Source organism: Desmodus rotundus, chromosome 5, assembly GCF_022682495.2.
Source record: "Desmodus rotundus isolate HL8 chromosome 5, HLdesRot8A.1, whole genome shotgun sequence".
Taxonomy (NCBI): domain Eukaryota; kingdom Metazoa; phylum Chordata; class Mammalia; order Chiroptera; family Phyllostomidae; genus Desmodus; species Desmodus rotundus.
Window position 1 is genome coordinate 22,418,581 of NC_071391.1, and position 21,008 is coordinate 22,439,588.

At 39.1% G+C, this 21,008-nt stretch overlaps 1 protein-coding gene across 1 annotated transcript in view; it reads left to right on the plus strand.

The window, feature by feature from the left end:
• FBXO3 (F-box protein 3) overlaps positions 1-18,821 on the plus strand; it is a 35,675-nt gene extending 16,854 nt beyond the window's left edge. The window contains exons 4-11 of the mRNA XM_024558741.3: positions 841-955; positions 2,468-2,672; positions 3,998-4,043; positions 6,795-6,879; positions 7,703-7,825; positions 9,799-9,914; positions 11,386-11,576; positions 17,264-18,821. Coding sequence (XP_024414509.1) covers positions 841-955; positions 2,468-2,672; positions 3,998-4,043; positions 6,795-6,879; positions 7,703-7,825; positions 9,799-9,914; positions 11,386-11,576; positions 17,264-17,467 — 1,085 coding nt within the window. The 3' untranslated portion in view covers positions 17,468-18,821. The remainder of the gene's footprint in view (positions 1-840; positions 956-2,467; positions 2,673-3,997; positions 4,044-6,794; positions 6,880-7,702; positions 7,826-9,798; positions 9,915-11,385; positions 11,577-17,263) is intronic.
• Positions 18,822-21,008: the final 2,187 nt, after the last annotated feature.

Consider the following 21,008-nt stretch of genomic DNA (forward strand, 5'->3'; position numbering starts at 1 on the left):
TGCATCAGTTTTGGAGAACTCACTCAGTCCTGCAATACTGTTAAAAGCATTGCTCAGCTTCTCAGTCATTTGCTTTTAGAGTCAGCAATGGCCTCAAAGCCAAGGTGGCCCCTTTGGAGGCCCGGCTGGCTTCTCAGTCTCTCTGTTCTGGACCGCTCACCTCACCATGGCTCACTGTCTCGGAGGTTCTCCAACAGCCTGGAGACCAATTTTCTATTGTTCCGTTTTCCTAGTTCTCAGCCAGAAGTTTGATCCAGCAACCTGGTGGACCATTGCTGGAAGTCAACATCTTTTCTTGGTGTTTGTAATCGCTTCCCACCTTTTAAAGGTAGAATGTATGGCAGGCTTACCACCATGCAAAATTGAATTCAGGTTAAGGGCTTCCTCACGGCATGAACCTACACCGAACTCCTGTGTTTCCCAGTAAGAGACTACATTAAGACTTTTCAACAACGTTGGTTTAGAGAGCTTCTGGAGATTGTTTTGTTTTGTTTTTTAATAGAGAAGTGTGGGTATATTAGATTAAGAAAAATGAGATATGCCCTAATGTTTGCATTGTAGTGTGAAAAAATTATTGTGGATTTTATTGGTGCGTACGTTCCACATGTTACTTAGTGCCGTTGTTTTCCCTACTGAGAGGGAACTGAGGACTTTGTTCGTTCAGTGCTTCAGAAGTCAGCCAGTCTCTGAGTTCCAGTTCATTTCCTATATTTCAGCAATGCATTTTGGACAGAATTCACTTGCTCTAAGATTGTTTCACTGGCTAGCGGGAAGACTATATTTAGTCTTAGATTTAAGGCTTATTGTTTCTGCATAATGTGCTTTTTTGTACGTTTGCAGAGGGTGCTCGAGAAGAAGACCTAGATGCTGTGGAAGCCCAGATCGGTTGCAAACTTCCTGACGATTATCGATGTTCATATCGTATCCACAATGGGCAGAAGTTAGTGGTTCCTGGGTAAGATGTTTGCTGTTTTGGTTATTTTTAGTGATACAAGTTATTTTCTAGAAGGAAAATAAACAAATTATAGTTACTCTTAATAGATTCAAGGAGTATAGGAATTTCCCCTTCTTCCTGGTAGCCATCCATAGGACAAAATCTACTGCTTAAATTTGATTTTACCAAAATAAATATGCCCTTTAAAAACATTATTTTTATCAACGCATCCTTACAGGGAAAACGGAGTCTGGTTGGGTGTGGGAGTTATGGGACATATTTTAACTTGAAGTGTTCGCCTTGTCAGAGGCCAGGCGATTGGGTTTAGAGAGCCTGATGCGCGTGCTGTGTACCATGCATGTAAAAAGCAATGGTTTGTTCAGAGCTACACGCTGATGTAAAGAAAGTACAGTTTTGTCCTATTCAAGCATAGCCTATAATTAAATGGCCTGCTTTACACTTCTAAAAGATGAAGTATTCGTTGTGGAACCTTTTGGGAACAGCAGACCACGTAGCAGCTGTCAAATTCACTCACAGCTTTAAAAACTGTAGGCTCTGGACAAGTCTACTTTTGTTCTTGTGTGAAATTAAGCTATTTCAGAGACACTGCATTTGTGAAATGCGAATAGGGATTTAGGGAGAACTTTGCAGTATTCTTAACGGAACGTGGCGTGTCCTTGTGAAGACCTGCCGTTCCGGGTCAGGGTTGAGCGCACACAGGGTCTCGGAGGCGACCACGCTGAGACTGCAAGGGGGAATCAGAATTGAAACTCTGGGCGGTTAGCACCAAATAAGCCTCAATTATGAGGGGGGGGGGGGGCGGGGGGGGGGTCCTGGTCTATTTTCCTGTCAAATCAAAATTTGACAAAACTGAAAAATTGTCACACTTCAAGTAATAAAGTAGAGGACTTTATTAAAAGAGCTGACCAGAATTGACATGACAAGAAGGTCCTGAATTCCAGCAGAGGGATTTTTATCTACTCACGGCCCAGTGGTGAGACTCGGGACAGGAATCTCGTTGAGGCCCCACAGTGGGGGGTTCTCATGCGCGTGCAGTGGGAGGAATTTAGGTGCCAAGTATCCCAAGTTGATGAAAATTTGGTCAAGGTTTAGGCTGATTAACATTCGTATTGTCTGGTAGGGTAGAGTGAGCCAAAGCTATAACATCGTAAAAGTATCGGTGAGAATTTAACTTTTTTAAACATTGAATTAGTCATGCATACATAGCAAACATCAGCAAATCAGTTGATCATGGCAAGACAGCAATTCTTGAAAGCAGTTAAACTATTGTTCTTTTTGTAAAGCTGACATTACACATTTTAGACTTTTAGGTTTTTAATTAAATTAGAATCTTTCCACTCAAGTCAAGAATTTGAATTTAATATATAAATCGTAGTGTTTTCTGCATTCCCAGTTTAGAATCAACATGTTAGCCAGTTCTTGTACAGTTGTCAATGTGAAGCCATTACTCACTAAAAGGAGCAGCTGTTTGCTTGGCACTGCACCTAATTACCTTTGTGAGTCTGTTCTCAGGCTGCTGGGAAGCATGGCGCTGTCTAATCACTACCGCTCCGAGGACTTGCTGGACGTGGACACGGCGGCGGGGGGCTTCCAGCAGAGACAGGGCCTGAAGTACTGCCTGCCTCTCACTTTCTGCATCCACACTGGTCTGAGTCAGTACATAGCAGTGGAAGCCGCGGAGGGCCGCAACAAAAATGAAGTTTTCTACCAATGTCCAGTAAGTCAGACACGTGTTTAAGTGTGGCTTTAGGACGTGTTCTGAGTGGATACGTGTGTGCGTTGGGAATGTTCAGGCTTGTAGAATGGGTATAGAGCACTATGCAACTTAATGATAGGCCTATCATAGACATAATGGCATGGAATGCCAAAGGAAGATTTTACCAGTGGACAAACAATGCAAACTATGGCACACGCAGAAGGAAAGCTATGATTTGTGTGAAGGCATTTTAAGTTTAAGGAAAACTAATGAGCTTTTTGTTGAAGGAATTAATTGTAATATACATTTCTAACTTAGAAAATTTAGCTTTGGAACATCATTTGATCCAAGTGCAGTAGGAACTTTTAAAACTCTTCAGTAGGTATTTGAGTTGTTGAAAAATAAATATCCTTTTCAGAAGGCTTTTGTTATGATTTTAATATAATCAGAAAATATGGTATTTGGTTTCAGTCTTATTTCTTCAGTTCTTAATAATTCCTCAATTGCAAAACTTCTGCCTTCATTTTTACCTAGCTGTGAACTTTTAAGTTAAAAGAGGCATTCAATCCCTGGCCAGTGTGGCTCAGTTGTTAGAGCATTGTCCCATAGACCAAAAGGTCACAGGTTCGATTCCTGTCAGGGCACATAGCCATGTTGCTGGTTCAGTCAATCCCAGGTCGAGAGGCATATGAGAAGGCAACCAAGTCAGTGTTTCTCTCTCACGTTGATGTTTCTCTTCCTTTCTCTCTCTCTCCCTGTCAAAACAATGAAAAAAATGTCCTCAGGTAAGGACTAAAAAAATGAGGAATTTAAAATAGAAAATACTTTACATAGTTATCTGGACATGTGATGCCATATAACATTTAAAATATTTTAAGAGCTTTCATAGGTTTTAATTTTTTTCCAAGCATTTTCACACCTTTTATCTCTTTTTTTTGGCTTGATGACCTCTATAAAGGTTGTTGGATAATGGGCTGGTCTATTTATTTATAAAGTGACTTAACCTAGAATTCTTCAGGTCTCTTGACCGAATCCAAAGCCCTTTTTTTCAAGGATAATTTCTTTTCCTGAAGGACAGTGTTTAGTTCATTGTAACAGTAATAGAAGTATATGAGCATTTAACTTACTGAGAAGCGCCAGGCACTTCTCCTCTAAGGACTTCATAGAAAGAACCTAAATGCAGAAAATCGTGAAGCAGGAACTGAAAAAGTGTGAGGAATGTCCAGGTATCGGTTAGAGCTCCTGAGTTATTTTGATCTGTGTTGCCTTTTCTTCAGGGAAGAGTATAGGTAGGAAATTAAGTAAAATGTATTTTTCTTAATTATAATATTCTTTTTCTCACCTAGGATCAAATGGCTCAGAATCCAGCTGCTATTGACATGTTTATCATAGGTAGGAGAAAAAACAGTTTTCCTTTTTTTTTTTTTCCTGCTGGTCAAAAAAATTAAGTTGGTAGAAAATTTTTGGTTACTTAATCAGCTGGCAATTTTATACTTGTATTTCTTAAGGCTTGCTGGTTTCTAAAGTACAGCATCACTATGAGTAAGTACAGGCTTCCCTCCCATGCACATCATATTACTGTATAACGAGAGATATAGATATATAAAAAACTACTTTGTACTTTTTCTCTTTTGGTGCCAGTGCTACAGTAAAATACTGATAAGTCACACTAGAGACCTCAAACAGCAGTCTTTGAAAACCAGTATAAACTGGGCTTTATAAACTCCTTGGCACAGCTAGTTTTTTCTTTGGCCTTAAAAGGGTATTTCTCAGAGGATTTGAGAACAATTCAGTTTGTATGCAAGTGCTGCTCACCCCTTTGCTATTCATTCAGTCTTGTTTTGTTTAGATTTTGCTCACTTAAGACAAGCTTCTGACTACTTATCTGGCTTTTTAAATGCGTGTATTAAACATCCCCATATAGTAATAGTAAATGGGCCTTGCAGGCTAAGGTGTCTGTACTTAATTATTTCTCCTAATTGGAAGCTTGGACAGAGCATACGTTCTGTCCTGTGTCACGTTCTAGGTTTCATGGCATGTTTCACAATATCGAGACACTCTCACTCCTACGTAGTCAGTTATAAAAAGCTTTCACACTTGGCCCCTGGCTTTCAGTTCACCCTGACTCATGTGGTCTGTGGTTTCCAAGTTAAGTACCGCTGCGGTTTTGCTCCTGCTCCGTGCCCTCTTTGGCATCTTCCTGTAGCACATGCTTTCAGAGCTGCTGATCATGACTGCAGGGCAGGCGCGCTACTCAGGGGTTTCGAAAGGCTGCCTGCGAGGCTCTCTGAGCTTCTTACTCTGAGTTTGCTGACGGCTTGACATGGCCGGGAAGACCCCCACCACTAAAGCAGAGCACTGCGGTCCAATAATGCTGTTCTCGTAGGAGGGATTTCTCCTGGAATGAGAGAGCAAAGCGAAAGATTTGCGATGAGATGGGAAGTTAGCGCTGAGAGGAAAGAGGAGAAAGCAGTTTCCGTTGAGCCACCTTAAAAAAGGGAAATACTATCAAAGAAACTCCAAGATACAGGCTTAATTTAAAATATAAACTGCCTTAGAAATATAAATGACATCTTGATTCCACTAAGTTTGACTTTCTTGGAATTTTTGGTAAAACATAAGATGAAATCTCCTGGTATTCGGTGCATTATTAATAAATATTTAAGAAAACTAGATTCTCTGTTCAGATAAATTTGGTAGTGAGGGCCGCATAGAAAATTCTGTCCTCACTTTAAAGAACACACTTTGGTGTGTGTGTAATATAATAAATGAGGTGCATTGAAATAGACTGTGTCAATATCTTTTTTTTGTAAACCATAACAAATTTCATTCCATGAAATATAAAAAAGTGTTCGTTTTAAAACTCTACAGGAAAATTACTAGTTCTCAAAACATAAAATTGTACCCTCTATGAATTTTAATGGCACCATCAATGTCATTAAAGATAGGCTTCTTAATTAATATCTTGCTCCAGGCAGACGGATGATCAGTGCTCATGTTGAATACAACAGCATTTAATAAATAAGGGGTCAGAATGGGCCGTCAATGGATTAGGGAAAGAGCCAACTATTGTAGTGTACTTTCTCTCAAATGATGCCTTTAAAATTTTAAGCTCTATACCCTCAGATCCAAGCCTAAATTGTATCTTCTGTCATTCTCAAAATAAAATATTAAGTAAATACTGTAAATTTAGCATCTGACCTTAAGCATGGCAGAGTGCAGGGACTGGATTAATAAAAGTTTACCAAAAAATTCACTGGGCAGCATTGATTAAGGGACTAATGTCCGCTGGGCACTGAGATGGTTACCAGTAAGGGGGCTGAGGAAGGTATGTTTATTACTAGAGGGGACAAACAGAATTCATGTAAGTGCTTGTTACTGACCCAGTCACTAGATCACAGATGTATGGTCTGGACTGGACTCTTTCAGTCATTCTTTTCTGCTTCAAGCTGGTCACTGAGCACACGGAGGACCGCTCTGCATTTGAATCCGTAGTAGTGCAACTAGGCCTGTCTGGTGCTCGCAACTCCGCAGGGCCGTCCTCCTGTCAGGTGTCCAGGCTGAGCACCAGTCAGAATGTACCTGGCCCCAGGTGGACCCTGACTGTTTGAGGACAGGTGCTGACGTTTTTCCTGCAGTTTCTTCCTAAACATAGCCATGTCTCTCCATTGCTCAAGAAATTATAGACAGAAGGCTTTTCATTCTTGTACCAGAACAAATTAAAGTTTAAGAATCTATTATTATGAAACTATACTTGAACAGTTCCAAACTGTACATACTGTATGAAACTTCTCCTTTCAATGAGTTTCTTATTTCTATGTGGAATTTCCTATCTTACAGTGTCTTGTAAATAAATATTAAGTTTCACCATTTGAAAAAAAAAAAAGAATCTATTATTTAGTTGTAAGTGTAAAAAGTAGTTTGAAATTAGTTGGAAGATACCCCTAGCCAAGTAGTTGGGAATAAGATGGATACAATTGAGACTAGCAATTGACCTAATAAAGGACTAATGGAATTATATCTAGCAATGTTTCTAGTTTTGATATCACACCTTATGCAAAGAGAAAGTACAATTGTTTCCTTGTTTCTTGTATAGATTTTACAAAAACTATTTGTCCTTTTCTTCCTGTTTCTGGTTTATAGGTGATACTTTCACTGACTGGTTTACTTCCTATGTCAACAATGTTGTATCCGGTGGCTTCCCGATCATCAGAGACCAAATTTTCAGGTTATTTCTCTTGCGGCTCTTTAGATTAGATTAGAATGACTGTAATCAGCAAAAACCATCGGTTACGTATCACAGGAGAAGTTTCCCAGGAAGGTTAATAATGGAACCTCTCAGGATCGTAAATCTATTTTATTCTCACTTTAAAGCCAAAACATTCAAACACTTGAACAACTAGTATTTTTCTTACCTTGAAGAATTAAGAAAAAAAAACTGATTTTGATTTAGAAGTTATGGCTTTATATTAGTATTTGTATAGTTTCTTTGCGGGGGGAAATAAAGCTGTTTGCCGGATAGTAGATTTAGTATGAATAGCAACGGAGTAACTATTAACTCCTAGAAAATATTTATTATCTCTAAATGGAACATCCAGGTATTGTAGGTAGTATTAGAGGTAATATTGCTTCACAGTAGCCTGCTTGGCAGAAATGATAGATTAAATATATATTAGAGGCCCTAGAATAACATACCAACACATTTTTGTTGTCAGAGCCACTGTATAGGGCATAGCTGGGTTTTCAGCTGCCGCAAAGTTTCCTTAGCTCTGAAAATGGAGATGAGCTCTTTTTAGTTTCCAAGTTAATTACTGCTCTATTATTTGAACCACTGATCATTGAACCTTGACTGCGACTGTTACTGACCCAGAATCGTTAAAGCTTTCTGGTTTGTTTGTAATTTCTAGTTTTCTTCTAAGCTTAATAGGACTATAATACCTTCAAGGTCCCTTGTATGATCTAAATTTTCAATTTTAAAGTGAAGTATAAGCTATTTTGCATTGTATCTTTAAACTCTTTATCCTATAGAATTGATTTTTTTAATTGCCTAGGTATGTCCATGACCCGGAGTGTGTGGCAACAACTGGGGATATTACCGTTTCAGTCTCCACGTCGTTTCTGCCAGAACTTAGCTCTGTGCATCCGCCCCACTATTTCTTCACGTACCGGATCAGGTGAGAATTTTAAATGGGGCTGCCTTTCAGTTAGTGATGGGATGTACCCTGTGGAGGTGTTGTGCTGCCCCATTTGACGTGATACATAAAACACATTTTGAACGGCAGCTTCTTGCTGAAGTGTGGAGGAAAGTGGACAACAAAATTTCCTACAGTGTAGTCGGCAGGGGTAGGGGTTCTGCTTTTACTTTTATTTGCATTTATTTGATGTTTAATTTACTCTCGGGACCTAAGTTTTTGTTTCTTCAGTGTCTTCTGAGAATCTTTTTCTTCTGTGCAACCTTCTCTTCTGGTTTAGGAACAATGTGCTCTTTGTCGGTCAGGATCATTTCAAAGTGGCAGGGAGGGCTCCTGTGTGGGTTCATCCAGCCGTGAGCTCTGTGAGTTCTGCGCCGCATCTTGCGAGCTTTTTTCACCCAGATGTGCTCAGTGACCAGAGAACCTGCATCTACTCCCTTACGTTCAGCATTACTCTCTTTATTTTTAAGCACGTGTAGCAAAATTCAGACTCTTTTTGGGCCACCCACCCGGTGTGCAGCCCCACTGTTAGGCCTGGACACACCTACCAGCTCCACCCTTATAACAGTGGAGGGCCACACATGGCTTCTGTACAGTGACATCCTTCAGAGACGGGGTGGCTTTTCAGATATGCACACCTTCGATGGCCTGGGCAGTTTCAGGAGTGTTCTTAGAGTGAACATGGAGATTTGAACTTCTTGATTTGCATGATTTTGTGCGGTTTTCTGGGTCAGATGAATAGTGAACTATTTGCAGAAGTTACCTCAGGCCACTTACGGGAAAAGTTCATATAGTGTTTATAAAGAACTTTGAGTTTATATTAATCTCTAAGTTACTTCTTGTAAATGCAAGTGTTGTGCCAGGTGCTTTACAAGGTGGACCACTAAGTTGTAGTCATCGTGAAAGGTCAAAATTAGAGCTGTAATGTTTTCTAGATGCTATGTAATTGCCCAAGGCAGAACATGCTTTTTAACTTTCATCCAGCCTGTGTGGATTCAGTTAAAATCTAATAAATATTTATTGAGCACTGCCTGGTTATCAAACATGGTGAGAAGCACTAGATTTGGTTAAATAAAAAACAAATATTAACTCATTTTAATTAGAAATACTCTGCGCTATGACATAAAGATAGCTCATTGCCCTAAGGAAGGGACTAAGGATACTTTATATTTACATATAGTTTTTGTATATTTTAAGATCTATATAATATTTCAGAAATAAATATACATGCATATATATGTGTGTGTGTGTATATATATGTACTGGAAATATTTTAATAATATACACTTAGCAGGAGCATCGTAGGATTTGGTATCGTGTGAAGCCTTTGATAGACATTTCTGTACACGTTAACACACGCACAAATGTTGGTGGTTTGATTTAGATCTTTCCTAGGATGAAACATGCTTCAAATAACGATACCTACGTGTGCTTCTGGGGGACGGAAAATGAAAATGAGGGACAGCACATTCCCAGAGGAAGTGGGGAGCAGAGTCAAGGTGTAATCCCAGTAACAGAACAGTGACGTTTTGCTTTGAGCTTTCTAGAAGCTAATGGAAAAACGAGAGATGGGTTGCATAGCCTTGTAGTAAATAAAAGACTGTCAGTGTTCTAAAACAGAAGGTTTTTCATGGCACTGTATTCTAGAAAGTGCTTCCCATACTGATCTTCATTTGAGCAGCAAAAGCGCTGGTCAGCACTGTCTTCCTGGATTTCTGTGCGGCCCTCTATATCTCCCTCCCTCCCTGAGGGTCTGGGCGGGGTCACCTGACAGCACTCCCACGGGAGGCTCAGCTGCTCAGGCCATTGTCTGAGAATTTCCAGAAATGGATGATTCACACAGACTTCCTTCAGAAATCCCCTTCATGGTCTTAGCCCAAATACTGTAGCTCTTAACAAAAGAAACAAAAAAAGACCTGATTTGTGTGTCTCCACTGCCTCATTTCCTTCTCCAGGATCGAGATGTCAAAGGATGCACTTCCTGAGAAGGCTTGTCAGTTGGACAGTCGCTACTGGAGAATAACAAACGCTAAAGGTGATGTAGAAGAAGTTCAAGGACCTGGAGTAGTTGGTACGTAACACAAGATATGGGTTAATATATCAGTTGCTTCTGAGACATTTTGGAGAGCATGTTGTGACACGGCTTGGGAAATGCATGATGCAGTTAGTGGCTAAGGCTGGTTTGCAGTGTGAGAGGTATCATAGATTCTGGGCTGCCCCTAACTCTAATACTTTGCCTCATAAATACAGTGTGTAAAGGTCATTATCCTGTCAGTTTAGTACCTTAAACGTGGACTTCTCTAAAACTGAAGCAAACTCAGGGATTGAGTTTTCATTCTGTGGATGATTTGAGTTCCTTGCTTTTCTTCTTCAGTTCCTTTTTTGTTTGTTTGTTTTAGCTGAACAATCATTCATTGTCATACTATGTAGGCATAGGGCAGAAAGGGAAAAGAATTGAAATTTGAGGAGAAATGTTAAAATGAACAGATTTTTATTTGGATTTCAGTCATCTCTAGCTTGATTTCTATTGACATTCAGCTTTTTAAAAAATTATCATTACCTTACATTTCTGAACCCTTAGATTCTTCGGATTTTGTGTTTGTGCTTCAGAAAAATAACATTATTTAATCTTTGCACTTCTGTTTTTGGTCCTAAGCATATGCAGAATTCAGTTTTAATTAAAGTTGTTCTAATTTGCCCTGGCTGGTGTGGCTCAGTGGATTGAGTGCCAGCCTGCGAACCAGGCCTGTGAAACAAAGGGTCGCCAGTTTGAACCCAGTCTCGGACACATGCCTGGGTTGCAGGTCAGGCTGCCCAGTAGCAGGCGCATGAGAGGCAACCAACCACACATTGATGTTTCTCCTTATCCCTCCCTTCCCCTCTCTAAAATAAATAAATAAATAAAATATTTTAAAAAATAAAATAAATTTTTTAAAAATATAAAAAATAAATAAAATTGTTCTAATTCATTCCCATAAATAAAGTCATATTCCACATGTCTATTTAAGGAATTTTTCCTGAATTTATTTGGGGATCTAGTGCTGAACAATTTCATTAAAGTCATAATTCTTTTTCAGTCACTTGGTCCCTTTGAGTAAGAACTGTCCCTTGTGACTGCCATTTGGTCTGGGCTCAATGCCTAAGCTGCATCCTCAGAATTTTATGGTTTAGTCTCTTCTATTTAAAACATTTAGATTATTCTTATTGCTGTTTAAACTAGTACCTGACACTTTTTATTATTTATAGATGGCATCTAAGACGCCTCCGAGCATTTTGAAAAAGAAAATATTCCTTTTTTAATTTTGTTTTATTCTACTAGATATCCCTTACCCCACCCCCACACACAAAATATAGAGGAATTACAAAAAAGTCAAAATATTCATAACCTGATCACTGTTAACATTTTGTTGTATTGCCTTTTAGATTTTGTTTCGAATTGTGCATTTACTTTAACATAACTTACCTAATCCCCTAGAGGCATATCTTATTTGCCGTGACGAAGAACTGAATTTTATACTTTATTGTTACTATTTTCTCTGCAGGTGAATTTCCAATCATCAGCCCTGGCCGGGTGTATGAATACACAAGTTGTACCACATTCTCTACGACATCGGGATATATGGAAGGATATTACACCTTTCACTTTCTTTACTTTAAAGACAAGATCTTTAATGTCGCCATTCCCCAATTCCATATGGCATGTCCGACATTCAGGGTGTCTATAGCTCGATTGGTAGGTTAAATTTTCCTCTGGTGCTGATTTACATGACTTTTTAGAATTAATTCCACAGAGGGTCTTTGTTGATTAACCAGACAAATAGTTTATAAATTGTGTTCCAGAGAACCCTAGAAGTTTTGAGGGAGGTACCTTGGGGTGGGGTGGGATATGTGGCTAGGCTTTGTTGGGGAGGTGGGCAGTAGGTGAACTAAGCTCTGTACTCTTCAATCAGAGTAACTCTGTTATCTGTTTTTGGTTTTTAGTTTGTTTTAATCGCTTTATTTTTTAGGGCAGTTTTAGATTCACAGAAAAATTGAGCAGAAGGTACAGAAATTTCCCATATACCTCCTGCCCCTACACAATATCTCCCGCCAGAGTGGTACCATTTTTATAACTGTTGAACCTACACCGACCCATCGTTACCACCTGCACCCCATCAGTGGCGTTAGGGTTCGCTCTGGTGGTATATGTTCCGTGAATTTGGACATGTGTATAATGACATGTGTCTACCATCATAGCATCATAGAGAGTAGTTACTCAAGTGTCAGCCTCTTTTCTACTGTTTCCAGAAGTACATCAATTGCCTACTGAGAAACACTACACTAGACCAGTTAATATCTACTTTATTTTATTTCATTAAGACTGGGAAAACAATTTCTTCTGGTGTTTTTGCTAAAACTCCCAATTTTGTAAAATAATACAAATATCCTATAGAAATTATTACAAAGAGGATTTAATGGCTAGACTTCTACTTTTAGTAGTCTCTCTTTGGGATCATTTCCTAAGTCAACTAGGTATATTTTTTTAATCTCATTTTAGGGGTTACCTTATGGCAGGTATTACAGTAATCCCACTCTTATGAGCTATGAAATGATTAGAGGAAATGGCGAAGCTCCAGTTATACGATAGGAGTAAAATGTGAATCGTATACCCAGGGTGTAATTGAGTTGTAAGCATCAAATGTTCAGAAACAACCCTCTGGCTCTTGGGATAACCCTGACAGGTGGGTCTAAAGTACATCTGGGAAGGTGAACAGGATCTAAACCTGGCCGGAGCTGACACATTCACAAATCCAATTTGTAGAGGATGTGGAGACTTTAGGCCATTCATTACACTCGTGTGTCTGGTGAAAACAGTCTACAGCCTGGGTTTGGAAGTGGTGTAGCGCCCCTCGGCGGAGGAATGCCTTCTCCTGTTCAATTCCAGGACTGGGAGTTCGCTGCTTCCACGGCAGTCTTCCATTCTGACTAGTCCAGACTCTGTATGACATTGGTATTGCCGTACCTTAAATGTTTGATGTGATTTATCAGTGAAGTCGTCTGGGGCTGGGATTTTCTTTTGGGAAAGCTTTTGAAATATGAATTTCTTTAATATTCATGTTTTCTGGTTCTTGATTCACTTTTGGTAATTTGTGTCTTTCAAGGACACAAATTTGTCCATTTTGTCTAAATGTTGGATTTATTGGCATAAAGTTATTCACAGTATCCCTTTGATAATCCTTTTAATGGCTGCAAGTGCTATAGTCACATGTGCTCTTCCTCTTTCATTCTTCTTTTTTCTTTTCTTCCTGGTCCCTGCCCCTTCCCTTCCTGGTTTCCTGACCAGGGGCCCTTCCCGCCCAGTCCTGCTGGTCCGCCCCACTGCTCCTGGGTCGGGAGGCCGAAGCGGCACCCACACCTCCTCTTCATTCTTAATATTGGCATTTTATATCCTCCCTTTTGTTCATCAGTTTAGCGAGGGGTTATCACTTCAATGATCATTTAAAGGAACAACTTTTGGTTTCACTTGACTTTTTCCTGTTTTTTGCTCACTTTTTATTTTTATTGATTTCTGCAGTTATCTTTATTTCCTCCTATTTACTTTGGGTTTAATTTACTTTTCTTCTAGCTTCTTAAGGTACAGGTTTAGATTATTGGTTTTAGACCTTTTTTCCTCTGTAAGCACTGTTTTAGCTACATTTCATAAATTCTGATGTGTTATGTTTTCTTTAACATTTGCTTCGGAATATTCTCAGATTTTTGTTGTAATTTAATTTTGATCTATGACTTTTCTAGAAATGTGTTAATTTCCAAACATTTGGAGATTTTCCAGTTGTCTTTTGGTTATTGATTTCTAGTTTTGTTATGGTTAGAGAACTCACTGTGTATAATTTCAATCCCTTCAAATGTTTTATGGCCCAGAATTATGGTCTATCTTGGTAAATAATCCTTCTGTATTTGAAAAGAATGTATTGTGTTATTTTGGGGAATATTCTATAAATGACAGGTGAAACTGGTTGTTTTTCAAGTCTTTTATATATTTACCGATCATTTTTTGTCTTTGTTCTATGAGAGATCATTGTTGTAATCTCCAATTATAATTACAGTTTCGTCTGTTTCTCTTTAATTCTATCAGATTTGCTTCATGTGTTTTGAAGCACTATAATTATATGCAAATATACTTAGGATTGTGCTGTCTTTTTAATGACGTGCTTGTATTTTTTGTTATGAAATCTCTATCTTTGACAATATTCCTTGTCCTAAAGTTGGTACCATTCCTAACATAAAGTCTAAAGAGTGTCGCGATTTATTGGGGCAGACAGTTGGATATTATCGGGTCTGCTTGATCCTGTTGAGGCTTGTTTGCAATGTTTGTTAGGGTGTGTGTAAAGCAGTCATTACTTAATTAAGAACAGTCATTTCAAACTCTTTGGTTTCATGACCCCTTTAAGTTCTCTAAAGCTACTGGAGATTCCTCAAAAAATTAAAAATAGAACTACCATATGACCCAGCAATTTCACCTCGTATTTATCCAAAGAAATAAAAAACACTAATCATAAAAAATATATGCACCCCTATGTTCATTGCATCCGTATTTACAACAGGCAAGATGTGGAATTAACCTAGGAGTCCGCCCACAGATGGGTGGATAAAGAAGATGTGGGGTGTGTGTGTGTGTGTGTGTGTGTGTGTGTGTGTGTGTGTGTGTGAGAGAGAGAGAGAGAGAGAGAGAGAGAGAGAGAGAGACACGGACTATTACCAGCAGTGGAAAGGAATAGAACTTTGCCCTTTGCAATGACATGGGTGGGCCTAGAGGGTATTATGCCAAGCGAAATAAGTCAGACAGAGAAAGACAAAAGCCATATAATTTCTCTTACATGTGGAATCTGAAAACAAAACAAATGAACAAACAAAACAACACAAATAAACTTACAGATACAGAGAACAAACTGATGATGACCAAAGGGGAGTGGGATAGAAGAATGAGCAAAAAGGTGAAGGGATTCAGAAGTGCAAACTGCCAGTTACAAAGTAAGTCACAGGGATGTAATGTCAGCTTAGGGAATAGAGTCAATAACATTGTAATAACTGTGTGTGTGACAGATGGGTGCCAGACTTACTGTGCTTAAACCTTCATAACGTGTGTGTGTGTATATATGTCTAACCACGTTGTTGTACACCTGAAACTAATATAATACTGTGTGGCAACTAATTAAAAGAAAGTTATGAGGACTCCAAAGAACTCTTGCTTATGTGGGTTATATTGATATTTATTATGTTAGAAATTAAAACCGAGAAGTTTTATAATATTTACTTATTCCTTTTTTAAATTTTTAAATTTATAATTTTAAATTACAATAATAAACTCATTACATGTTCAACTCTCTCTTAATTATGTTCTTATTTAGAGTTTTAGTGTCTTCCCGACCACAAATAGTAGTACAAAATGTTGACCTGCCTTGTGGAAAATATTTTTTCTCTATTGAGGATGAGACATCAATAAAAATAAATGAGAATTCTGGACTTATTTCTAACCAACATGAAAGAGGAAGTGGGGGTTGTTCGTGTTGTGCTTGTGTTTGCCTTTCCTGTTTAAGTATTTATTTTCTTGATGTGGAAGTTGAATTGTTCTCCTTTTGTGTCCTCTAGCAATATGATTAATTAGGAGGCTTAACCCCTCCTTTTGCTTTATACTTTGATGCCATTTTAAAATACACTGTGGTTGGTCTTAAACCTTCTGTTGATCTAGGTGGTTTGTTGTTCGTTGTTAGACACTTTAGAGGCACCTGCTGCTGATGTATTTTATATCCTTTGTTACCTTTGTCCCTCCTTCCCTCTGCCGTTCATGTGTGTACATCTTAGCCGTGACCGTGAGCAGTCTCCCTCTTTAGCCATATTGATTTCTTTAACAGTTTTTCTGTTTTCCTCTTCATTAAGATAATTAATAGTATACTATCTGTATTTAATATTTTAGAATTTCCTAATCCTTTCCCCCTTCCCTTTTTGAATTTGCTATTGAATTTCAAAGTCTTCATTCCCTATATTAAAAAAAAAAATCTATCTAGAGATAAAAATAATGGAATATCTAGTATCACATGTATGTATATTTTCTCTGATTATTATTGTTTGTGTCATAAATCCTAGTGACCATTTCTTTGATAAATCCTCCTACAGAACAATACCTTTCTCCCAAATCAATTCATTTGCTCCCTCAACCAATATTTACTGAGTACCTACTAGGCGCTGGGGAAAATGCCGTGAATGATACAATTAAAATCTCTGCCTTGGAATTTACATTCCAGGTAGAAGAGACAGTGTAGCAAACAAACACTCTGTCCTCAGGTCAAGTAATACAATAAGGTGCCCTGGCAGAAAATCAGGAAAGGGAATAAGAAGTGTCCTGTTGGGTTGTATAATATAAAGATGTGTCAAGAAAGGCCTCAGTGAAATTTGAGTTGAGATTTGAGAGAACTAGAAAGAGCCCTTGGATATGTGGGGGAAGTGTCCAAGCTAAAATCAGCAAGTACAGAGGCCCTGACACACTGACGTGCCTGGAAGAACTGCGAGGATGCCCTTGTCCTGCAGGGCGGGCAAAGGGGAGAGTGGTTGGAGAGATCAGAAGGGTAACGGAGGTGCTGCTTCGCGAAGTGTCGTAGACGCCCCAGTGGAAGGACTTTTGCTGCCATCACAGCCCAAGTTTCCCAACATTTCCCACATTATGAACTAGGACCTTGCTGCTCAGAATTCTGTCCAATGTAGCAGCTCCCCTCTTTGGATCTTCAAAAGTGAAAGAGAAAATTAACAGCAGAGTAAGTCAAGACTTGATTAGAGACACTGCTTAAGAGCAAGTTTCCAGCAGATGTTCAGATGTTGTGTATCCAACATCACCACTTCCCTATTCTGAGAGCCTTCAACCAGTTAATTTACAAGTAGAGGCTACCAATGGTGGTTGAAATGATGTGCCTTTATAGTAGGAACTCAGTAGAAAGCTTAGACCTCTTGTTGACAGTACATACAAATTACCAGTAGAGGTCATATTTTATCAATATTCTCACATCCTCTTTTCTGTAAGCATATAGATTAATAAGGAATTGTTACTTAATAGAGCAATATGATAAACTCAGTAAAGCTTTATCTTGTTAGGAGTGGTCTGCTTGCTACACGGTATATGAATAACAACGACCACGTTAGAAAACGAGTGCTGTACTGATGAGCTATATTTACCACGAAAATAACGTTGAGCGTTTTTGTTAAACATCTATTAGAACATACGCTCTGGAATCTTGCATCAGCGTGTGCATTTTGAAAATGTGCTGTTCAAGTCTATAAAAATTCATATGTGGCAGTCTGGTTGTTTAGATTCTAGATAAATCAGAATTTGCATTAAATAAGTATGAAAAAACTGATGGAAGTTCTCATCAAAAGACTATTTTTTCTTTCAAGGAAATGGAAGAGGCAGAAGACGAAGAGGAAGACGAATCATCTTCATATGAATATGAAGAGATGGAAGAGACAGAAGAAGAGAAGGAAGACGATGATGATGATTCGGCAGATATGGATGAATCTGATGAAGATGAGGAGGAAGGGAGGCCAAGGAGACTCTTTGATGTTCCCATTCGCAGACGCCGCTACTCACGCCTGTTTTAGCAAGCCTCTGCTAATGGAACCACTGGAATGAATCCACCCTGTTAAATAGATTTCTCAATAATGTAAATACCTAAATTGTTCTTGGCATATAGCAAGAAAAACTAGCATGAAATATTGTCCTGGGCTCCGGATTCTATGCGACTCTTCATTAGGAATTGGATTGTTTGAGTTTACTTAGTGATTTTGAGGTTGAGGAAGAAATGAGAATCTTTTTTTTTTTTTTCTCTTCTAGAAGTCAATGAGGGAATAGTTCTCTAGCTAAGGAGTGGACATTTCTTTGTTTGAAAGTGTTTTGTACTTATAAAATATGGAAGTAGGAGGGAATTGGTTTGAATAAGGGTTTAAAATATAGCAGAAATACCTACCCGAGGATAGAAACCATGTGACTGAAAAATTCTGTGAAGAGACTTCTCGCAGTTGTTACTTAGAAATGAACATAATTTGTAATTAGGTTAATCCATTTAGTGATTTCTATATATTTTGTACTCACAGGGAACTAATTGACTAAATAGGTTGAATGCTAGTCTTTTTGTCCTTTCTTAGACAATCTATCCTTGAATTTAAAAGTTTTTATCACTATAACCTTGAATTTAAAGTCTTTATGACCTTGACTTTGAGTTTAGTCTTCAACTCTCCCAACCTTGAATTTAATTTAACATCTTCAACATGACACCTTGAATTTAATTAAAATCATCAACATCACTGTTGTTCACAGATGCATTTTTGAAATGTAGAGTGTAAAAGTATGTATTGTTTATTAACAAAAATTCTTCACAATGTCTTACATAGTCTAAATTTGTGAATACCACATTTTTTTTTTTTTGGTTCTCCTTTATACACCTGACTGTCTTAAGTTTGCGATAAGTGACATGAATTTTATATTAAGATTAAGTATGTTTTCCTGAAACATGGATTTTTTTTTGTAATTATATTATTGAGAGTTTGGAATGAAGTCCTCCAAGTGTCAAAAACTCACATTTTAAAAACAACTTTTGGTTCTGATGCTGCATTTTGTATAATTGCCCATCTTCCATCAACTTATTAATAAGCTTTTGCTCTTAAAATGAAAGAGGAGGTGAAATCTTCTGGCCTGTTGCTAGAGACACATTGAAAGCCACTTTCTGGCTTTGGTTATAACCAGTCAGACACCCCACTTTCCATCTCCGCCAAGAATAGTTGTTTTGTACTGAAAACTAGGAAGAGGAGGGTATTGGGGTGAAACAGCTGCCATCAGAGACCACGAAGTCAGACTTAACCTTTTCATATTAGCACGTGTCAAAATGTTCTCAAAATGGACTGAGCAGTTTTTCCTGCTTTTTTTTTTTTTAATAGAGTATTATCAGGTTGCCAAATCCTTCTATTGTGCCTATCTCTTCTTTTTAATCAATGCACTGATCTTTAAAATTTTCCCAGTAAAGCAATAATTTAAAACTAGTTAATGTTGCAAGTTAAAGCTGGCCCCAGGATCCCATGCCATGCATTGCATGCGTCCCTTTTCTGGATGACCTCTCCTTTCACGCAGCCCCAGAGCACCCACGCAGCCCCAAGTCTCCCCTGCAACCCCACCAGTTTTGCTCAGAATGCTTAAGGCTTGTTTATCCTCTCATCAAAATTCACGTTCTTTTAGCATGTTGGATGTGTGACCTCTAGCTCATGTGAAGGTATTGGTAACAAGCTCAATTTTTTTTTTTATTTCATTGGCAAAAAATGTGTATTCACACATAAAGGGGATCTAATTATTGGACGGACTTAAGGCCATTGCTGGCTTTGAGGTCTCTTGAGAACGCCCAGCCATTGGTCTAAAGCTTGATGTGTCAGGATGAAACTGATATTAAATAGCTTAAACAGCTTAGGGCTTTGTTCCTCTTGAGATAAATCAGAGGTGACTAATTCTAGGCTGATACGGTGGCCCAGTTGTGTCAACATTACAGATTTCTTTCCCTCTTTCTGTTATGCTATCCTTAGCTCAAGACTAGTCTTAAAGGTCACCCCATGGTTGCAAAATAGAAGCTGCAGTCATACTGTTCCAGGAAGGATGATAAGAAATAAAATCAGACAAGAGGTGAAGCACCCAGGGCTCCAGCAGGTAGAGAAAGAGCACAGGATTCGGGAACTAATGTGTTCAGCATGGAAACCTAGTACGAAGTAAGGGCCAAAAGGTCCAAGTAAGACATGCTGCAGGCCTGAACTAGGGCAGTGGCAGGTGTAGAAGAGGTTCTGAAGTTGAGATAAGCAAATGACGTAGGCAGGAGTTGATTAGATGTGAGGGAATGAGAAAAATCAAAGTTGGTTCCCAGGTTTTTGGTTTCATTTATGGAAGAAGAAAAAAAGCAGTGGATCATTGGAAATGAGTTCAGATTTGGACATATTTTGAGTTCAAAATGTCTGTGGGACATGTAGGTGGAAATGTCCAGCAATAATTGGATGTGAATATGAAGATTGAGGGACTGATCAGGACTAGAGAATAAATATTTGCAAATCATCTACAAACGTATCTCCAAGCTAAAACAACGTGGATGCACTGTAGTCTCCCAGGAAGCACATGGAGCAATGATTCTCGGTCCCACCCTGGAAATGCAGATTATGAATGAGTAGTGGGAAAGAATCTCAAGACTGAAAGGTCAAGGAACTGGAAACAAAACCAGGAGAGATTGGCATCTCAGAATCCAGGAGAGTTTCAAGGAGGGAACAGCTAATAAGATTCATATAAGATAATGCATCTGAAAGAGCTTTGTAAACAAGCTGTTATTGGAAATGCATGTTTAGCTGATTTAAGCAGACGCCAAATGAAACTCATTTCCCAACATCTCTAAGCCATCAGAGCATCACGGTGGGAAGCACATCATGATCGATTATGATTTGCCCTGCTTGCTTTCCCCTTTCGATTCAGCATAAGCAGTCGTGAGATGCAGTATTATTTTCTCACCCTGATCCCCGGAAAGTGTCTCATGGTCTCCAACAGAGGCCAGAGACGTGTACAATGGCCTTTTGTCCCCCACTCTCCCCATGGTGTTCTTGAAGCCAGTTCTGCAGTGGGCGCCAGACACTTTCCAAGTGATAAACAAAAACTTAAAATTACGTTTTCACGTAAAAACGTCCTCAATGGTGGTTCTGTGGAGTTTTATCTTAGTTCCAAACAAAACACAAGGCTTGGATGGCTGTGACTGAAGGACACTGAGGGGCTCCAGACCCTGAGAGCAGAAAGGAGCCCCAGGCTGCAACAGGGCAGGATAAACCCGACACCCGGGCCCAGCGCGAGCTTAGCGTGGGCACAAAAAAGTTTTTAAATACATTTTAATGTTTAAGAAAAACTAAAACAAAAAAGAGGAAATCCTATGTCTTGGGGTTCCATGTTTTTTGTTTCCGTACCAAACGGGACGACACCACCAACCTCCGTGGCCTGGATTTTAAAAGCCCGGCCGTGGGGCTTTGCGGAGCCTGGCGCGGGAGCCTGGCTCCCCTGGCGCGGGGAGGCTGCGGCCCAGCCCCGGGACCGGGGTGGAAGGCCGTGTGCAGTGACTCGCGGCCCGCGGCGCACGGG